This window comes from Mauremys mutica, chromosome 19, assembly GCF_020497125.1.
Source record: "Mauremys mutica isolate MM-2020 ecotype Southern chromosome 19, ASM2049712v1, whole genome shotgun sequence".
Lineage (NCBI taxonomy): Eukaryota > Metazoa > Chordata > Testudines > Geoemydidae > Mauremys > Mauremys mutica.
In genome coordinates this window covers 10,576,899-10,584,525 of record NC_059090.1, presented here as the reverse complement: position 1 = coordinate 10,584,525, position 7,627 = coordinate 10,576,899, and the positions used below count along the sequence as shown (strand labels likewise).

The 7,627-nt window shown below is 46.1% G+C and overlaps 1 protein-coding gene across 2 annotated transcripts in view; it reads right to left on the bottom strand.

Moving 5' to 3' along the window:
• SPNS2 (sphingolipid transporter 2) overlaps window positions 1-7,627 on the bottom strand; it is a 192,992-nt gene that overhangs the window by 16,723 nt on the left and 168,642 nt on the right. Inside the window, exons 11-12 of one of the 2 annotated variants that reach the window (XR_006574340.1) lie at window positions 6,066-6,229; window positions 5,370-5,452 (exon numbers count right to left, since the gene is read on the bottom strand). Coding sequence is in view for 1 of the 2 variants with exons in the window: in XM_044993608.1 (XP_044849543.1) it covers window positions 6,066-6,229 (164 nt within the window). In the remaining variant the exon portion in view is untranslated. The remainder of the gene's footprint in view (window positions 1-5,369; window positions 5,453-6,065; window positions 6,230-7,627) is intronic. The other variant, XM_044993608.1, reaches the window with a different exon arrangement.

Below are 7,627 nucleotides of genomic sequence, written 5' to 3'. Positions count from 1 at the left end.
CATGACAATATCTGATGTCTCTCTTCTGTCTTTAACTACATTCCTACATAAAAGAAACTGAAAAGCAACAAGGATGTCAGGCACCTTCAACCAAAATAATTGCTGCAATGTGGGAATTGTGAGATGATTTTGTACCTGCCCCCAAAAAAGGCTAAAACAAGTCTAACGTAAAGAAGAAAAGAGGGTCTGAAATGGATTGTTCTTCTCTTTGCTACAAGGGAGTCAGCAGTTTGTAAACTTAACACATTTAGGAAGATATAAAGTTGCATGCTAATTAGGCAGTGTTCTTTTTGTGTCTTGCATCACCTGAGCAGTAGTGTAAAAAAGGAATAGCTTCCTCCTAGTAAGTGTCTGTACTAATCACGTTTAAATGATACATAAATCATTATGGTTACTCAGCTGCAGTTTCTGCACTCCATCAAAGGTGTTAAGAGCTGCAGGGATTTTCTTTTTTAAATAAAATATTTAATTTTTCATTGCAAATATTTCAGGGAGGGAAAAACGGAGCCTTTCAGGTGGCCTTATCCTTTATTGAAAATATGAGCTAACAGGTGAATTATTTACCCTCACGAGTCTCTCTGAAATTCTCTCAGTGTGCTAGCTAAATACCTACACTCTTGTTTAAGCCAGCTGCATCTGGGCAATTCCTTACTCCTGTTTATGGCTGCATTGGGGATATGCACTACAGCTGCATCCTGCTGCCTGATCCACATTGTCATACATCTTGTAAAAAACTGACTTTGCATGTATCATACAAGATTCAAAGAGAGACTGGCGGATTATATGGATAATAAGAATATCCAGCGTTATAATAGTTAATGCTAAAAAAGCATGGGAAGGGATGTAAAACCTCATGCTTTGGGGCTTACACCAGGAATTAGAAGACCACCTTCATGAGCAGCAGATTATGCCACAACTGCTTATTGTGGGGTCCTTTCACCTTCCTCTGAAGCATCTGGCACTGGCCACTGCTGGAGATGGGATACTGGGCTAGATGGACCATGGGTCTGATCCAATTTGGCAATTCCTCTGGTCCTGTGTCACGGAGGAGGCAGAATAGCTGGCTCTTCCCAAGGGAGGATCAATCTCTAGATGTATAATAGATCAGCACGAACCATATGAAAAAGACTTCCAGTGAATGCAAAGTGGTCATGAGGGTCTGTGTATTGACTGGCATAAGGCCATGTACTGGAAGGAGCCTGTACCCCAACATTCCTAGTAGCGTGGGAAATGGCCCTTATTCTGTTTGTGTTATGAAGAGGGTAGATTCTCCCTAATTAAGGATGAAGCTATATTACGTCTACTGAGCACCAACATAATGCATTTCTTCCACATGGGCAAATACTTATTTTCCAGGGGTTATCTGCTTTACAGATGGGGACGCTGAGATGCAGGCAGGCTAAGGATGTGATTTTCAGAAGTGCTGAGCACTCAGTAAAAAGTGAAGTCCATGGAGCTGCAGATGCTCTGCATGTCAGAAAATCAGGCTTGAATTGACTTCCCCCAGAGTCCTGCAGAGCTAAGAGTGAAACCCACATCACTAGATTTACAGTCTGTTGCTGTGTGTACTCAACCAGGCAGCCATAATACTGTACTTGTACACACCGCTGAAAGAATATCAGACTTCAGGTACATTAATTAAGCCTCACAACACCTTTATACCTTAGGTAGGGATATTTTAGGAGGATCAGTCCACCTACAAATAACCTGCTGCCATCCCCAGAGAGCAATACAACAGCTGTTTTAACAGTGCACCACGGCACCACAAAACAGGAAATGACATCTTATTCATTCAAGTGCAACAGGAGAAATTTCAGGTGAACAATGTACCTACCCACGTCTGAATGCGACCAACGCCCAAAACTAATACTCCTGTTCTTACAAAAACGGATTGAGAGAATTTTAATTACTACACGTAGCCAAGACCTCTATAGACATCCCTCTCTATCACTTTTTTTGGGGAGTGGAGGGGGGTTTATATTTTATGTATATATGAAAACACACCAAAAGGAATTAGGTTACATTATGAACTAAATGATGTCCAGATTGTTCTCCTCTTGTGTCATTCCTAAATCTACTGAAAACCTCTTGCAGTTGTTATATTTCCAAGGCCCTGTTATATGTGTGACAGACCCAGTATTTCAGAACAATCTCATTTGAAAGGAGAAGGCTCATTGTATTGCTCTTATGAGATTTTCTGATTCATCTTTACAGTGTGGGGAGGAAGCTTCATCAACTGGATTTAACTTGCTAAAAAAGTAATCCACAAAGTAGGCCAGGAGCTGCTGTGGCGACAAGAGGAGTATAAAGACACTGCGGGGATTGACAGGTTTCATCTTTTACATTCTCTCTTCTAAAAAGGAAGTGTGGCTGGAACTGCACTGCAGCTTTTCAAAAGGGCTCAGAGGGGGCTGCTCTATTTACAGCTTGTGCTGCCTGGATGAGGAAATTTTTCCTAAGCAAATACCCAAGCACAAGCCATAAACCTTGAACTGTCTTTTAGCCTGGCAATGAGAGATAGGAGAGATCCATCTCTCCCTTCTCCCTCAGCAGAGGAGGACTCCAGGCCACAGACCTACACCTCTTGGCCCCCATATTTATTCATTAGTCAGGCTGTGACCTCCAGCCTTTGTGACCTGACCCTACCTGTGATGAATGGGTTTAATCTCCGGCGTGACACTGGGGCTTTCGATTCCTGCAGGTTAATCAATTTCACTTGGCAGGAGTCCTGATGGCTGATCGGCGGGATCCTTGGTAGAGGAGAACACGGATTCCTGAAAGAGCAGCGCTCTGTGCCCAGCCTATAATGGGTGGGTGGAAGTGGGGTTCGGCCAGGCAAGGGAACTAGTCTAGCTAAAGATGCAGAATGCCATGTACCGACTGCCTGTTTCCACCAGCCAGGAAGCACGGATACAGGTGGTAGCTGGAGATCCCAATCCCAAGGCACTCGGCCTTCTTCTTATCACCACTGTGTGTTCAGCCACACCCAAGCCCTGCTCCTCCCGCACCCCTCAAATGCACCCGGTCCAGTGGGACCTGCCTGGGGATCTATGCTGCTGAGCAAATCAGGAATAGGCTGACAACTGACAGCACGCCCACCCTAGATGGCGAGCGGGAGGAGGGAAGAGGTGGTGTGGCCTGGCGGTGACTCAGAGGATCAGAACTCAAAGGTTACTAATACTTATTACAAATACAGTAGTATTCCTCAGTAATGATCCAAACCACTGCAGAAAGCAACACCGTCCTGGAGCATGACTGTAGGACAATAGAGTATTTTTAACAAGGGAATAACTATTATTGGGCACATTGAAAAACCCAGCAGACCGAAAGGCAGAGAAGTTGCTTCGCCAGTCATGATTTATAGTAACTGTTCTATCTGTATTCTATCTGAGCCACTCAGCAATCGCACACGAAGGAGCGCTAGCCAAATACCAGTAATACACAGCCAGATGCGAGTCAGACAGAGAATGGAAAGGGGAAGGATGCTGAAGAGGGGAGAGAAATAAAAATAGGTTGGAAGCCTGCATTCGTTGCTTTGCTAAATGGAATGACTGAGGGGAAGGAAACTGGGTGGCTCTGGACATGAGCAGAATACGGGAGGGCTCTGCCCAGGGTGGAGAGAACCATCTAGATACAAGTGATTTATATTTATTGCTGGGGAAATGAACGCATGGGGGCTCCCATCCCTTAAGATTTGGTTTGCATATATCAAGTCACCCCAGCCAACGGATCTTGCATGCTGCAGGGCTGCGCTGTAAAAGGGTCGGGTAAAATATGCCACTGCACACTGGCACCTAGACGAGGTCAACTAACAGCATGGGGATTTTCAATATAAGCTGAGGAGTACCCTCCTTTCTTGGACCAAATAAGGGCTCTTCCAGCACCATAACACTAGCCAAACACTGCAGAGAATTCACCAGCCACAAAGGGGTCTGGCCTGGCCTGGCGCTTCAGAGTCACCATTTCCTGAAAGCTGTTTCTCCCACACTTGAATCGTCTAATGCAGGTGCTAGTTATTCACGTGCACAGCTGAGGACGAAGCATCATACTGAACGAAGTGCAGAGAAGGTTGCTCAGCACTACTGGCTGCTCTCACAACAGAGATGGGGTCCACAAGCAAGATTCACACTGCTGCCAACCACCCTGAAGAATGAGATTTCTTTAAACTTATAACATGGCAATGTTACATGTTGTTATTAAATCCAGTTATCACGCTGGACTCTCTGGCCCCTCTGGCAACGAAAGCCAGCCTGAGTTCCTACTGCTGTATTAGAAGCATCCGTTCACCTCACTGCATCCCCACAATGATTACCACATTGACTCACGGTTAGGCGCCATCTGCTTTATGACACTAACAGAATCAGGGGACAGGGTAACACACCACTAAAAGGGGCAATGCAGGGTGGACTAAACCACGTCCCCAAAGCCAGGTTAAAGTCTCTGTGCAAGGCTGTAATTCAATTACAAGGGACATGACAGGGTCCTGTCCAGGCTACCACTTGGAAGCGGGTTGCACACTGGTTAGAAGACAACTTGTAAACAGGTCCCTTCCCACAATTATTGGTGATGCATAAGAAATGGTTTGGGGGCTAAGCAACAGAGACCTTCACTTAATGTACGACATCTTGGCTCACTGTCACCCTGTCTTCTCTCCCCACCCATCTAGCTGGTTCATCCACTTGGTGCATCTTGACGTAACCCAGATGGTGAGCCTCTGGGGGCCTTCTGACTGCATGTCCGCCCAGCGCCTAGCACAAAGGGCCCATGATCCCCAGGGACGAAGAAGGAGGAAAAGGAACGGCAGAACCACAGAGATCCAGCTGGCCATGTGCACAGCCCATACTCAGTTATCAACTGTTTGTGAGCCAGAAAGTGCTCCTAGCCATTCACATGTATTCACACAGCGAGGTACTCCCAGCACTTCACTCTGCTCTTAGATTTCTCATATCCCGTAATGCCGGCACACGCGGCTTTTTTAAACTAGAACAGGGTTTTTTCTCCCTCCCCTGAGCCTGGCCTGCAGACAGACACACATGTTTGGCCCTGTTAAGGCATTGAGCTGGTGTAACAATAGCAGTCTTACTACACCGGCACAGCCCCGAAAGCAGATGTGCAGCACTGGAGCTGGCACCAGCATCCTGAACCGTATCGAGGTAGGCTGCATTTGGGCAATGGATCTACATCAATGTGGCTGCACCACTGCAAGTTTCCTTAATGCAGATGGGGCCTCTGTCAGGGCAAATAACGTCACCTCCTTTTGAAGCAACAGCAACACAAAGGCCACTCTCGGGCACTGCCAGTATTCTCAACATGAACGTAACACACAGATAGTCATAGTTTTGTGCAAGGATTACGAGAAGGAGACTAACCCCAAAACTGTGTTTGTCATATGGAAGCGTCTTCTGAGTTACTGTAGTTGTCAACTGGAAAGTGATCTGAATCGGTTTCCTTACTGAAAAACATGTAGCTTTTTTTTATAAGCTGTAATGAGGAACTGGGAAAGACTCTCTTTCACATAACAACTCGGGATTTCTATATATGTATCATCTCCCCTCTCCCCCCGACACAACGTTTTTAATTTTCTCAATTGCTCCTTTTGACTATTTCACATACCGAGTAGTGCGAAGGTGGCCCAACTGTGTAGCCATGAGCTAAAAGTTAACCACTGAGATCTACAATGTGGCTCATGTTCATCCTCTGCTTTAATGTGGAGAGGTGGCCCTGGGAGAGTACAGCTCCCAGCATGCAATGCTCCATCTTAATCCAAATGGACAGGATTCTAGTGCCCCCTGGACACACCCACACAATACAAGATCAAAAGGAGGCTGCAGTCTAAAATCAGGTGCTAGCCCCGGAGTGTTGCAGCCCATGGTTGAGAACCCCTGGAAGCAGAAACTTATAAAGGATGCAAAACTAGCATAACCAATTCCCAGAGCCTCATGTGGCATCATGTGCTCTGCTGCATCCTTTACCTGGAAGGGCTTGGTGAAACACTCCAAACCTACCTGTGGTATGAGAGAACATGCTCCCCTCCCTCCCCCATTCCTGGTTGCCTGGCTACTCACTGTTGTTCAGCTTTGGTGCGGTCATTTAGAAAGAAGAGGGCCGTGGCCAGGAAAAACATCCCTCCGAGGACGACGACGAATGGGCAGAGCATGAGCGCATAGCCCAGGCTGAGGAACTCCCAGAGCGGGGACTCCTTTGTGCTTTGTTGTATCAGATCTGAGATCTAGGAGAGAGGGGCAAAAAACCCAACAACGTTACCCACAACTCCAGGCCTGGCATGACACAGAAAGTGATTTATCATCGATACAGGCGAGGGAACGTTTCCTTAACTGCCTGCTGAACATGTGCGCTTGGAAGTTCTGTTTGTTACAGATCTTGTGTCCTCTGTGCACACCATTATTCTCTGCTCAGGAGTCCTTGGGACATTTGCAGAGAGGGATGCGCTAAGAGCTCTCTTTTCCTTATCTCTCTTGGCCTGCTTCATTATTCCCACATTCCTTCCCCCAGCCCCTGCTTTGGCATCTGGATGAGTGAACAGCTAACCCAGGGGTAGGCAACTTATGGCACGGTTGCTAAAGGCGGCACGTGAGCTGATTTTCAGTGGCACTCACACTGCCTGGGTCCTGGCCACTGGTCCGGGGGCCTCTGCCTTTTAATTTAATTTTAAATGAAGCTTCTTAAACATTTAAAAAACTTATTTATTTTACATCCAACAATAGTTTAGTTATATATTATAGACTTATAGAAAGAGATCTTCTAAACACATTAAAATGTATTACCGGCATGCGAAACCTTTAATTAGAGTGAATAAATGAAGACTCGGCACAGCGCTTCTGAAAGGTTGCTGACCCCTGAGCTAACCTATGGGCTAACCAAGGCTGTTAGTGATTGTCTGCAATGCCGCATGGGGAAGTATAACCCTGCAGTGATTCCTGGTTATACCTACCCATTATCTATCCTCCAGCAGCAGACAGACATACAGAGTTAAGTTGCATGGAATTCGATGTGTGTCGGGGGTGGGCTTTCAGACAATGTCAAAGCTATGGTCCTATCAGCTTTTCATGGACATTGTGCACGCTTCTGTGAATAGGGACCCGTCCTCTCCCCTTCTGTTATTTTATGTGCCCATTATTTGTCTTGCAGTAGTGCCTAGGGGGCCCCAGTCATGGAACAAGGACACATTGTGCTAGGTGCTGCACAAACACTGAACAAAGAGCCTTGCCTAAACAGCTTCTAATCTAAGCAGCTGGCTCCTTCTACCAAAGAAGTGGCATGACTTCAGTGTAAGAGAGAGAGAGTCTGGAGCACTGACCCTGGTGCAAGATCTCAGGCCTGAACCAGAGGCTACAAACCAAAGTCAGGCCATGTATTAAAGCAGATAAGCATCCGGTACATGAACTTGGCAAAGTTGTTGCTGGTTGACTAGGTACTAGATATGTACGTAAATATATGCCAGCTAGTACAGATACATCCCAATCTAGTACAAGATCAGATGGCTTGACAAAATAATGAATAGGGATGTTTTGTCCGAGATATCCGGAACAAGAGAAGGTAAACAGCTGTCATGAAATATGTAAAGATGTTTATCCCAGTTGTTTGTCTCTGTCTATAAATGTTGGGG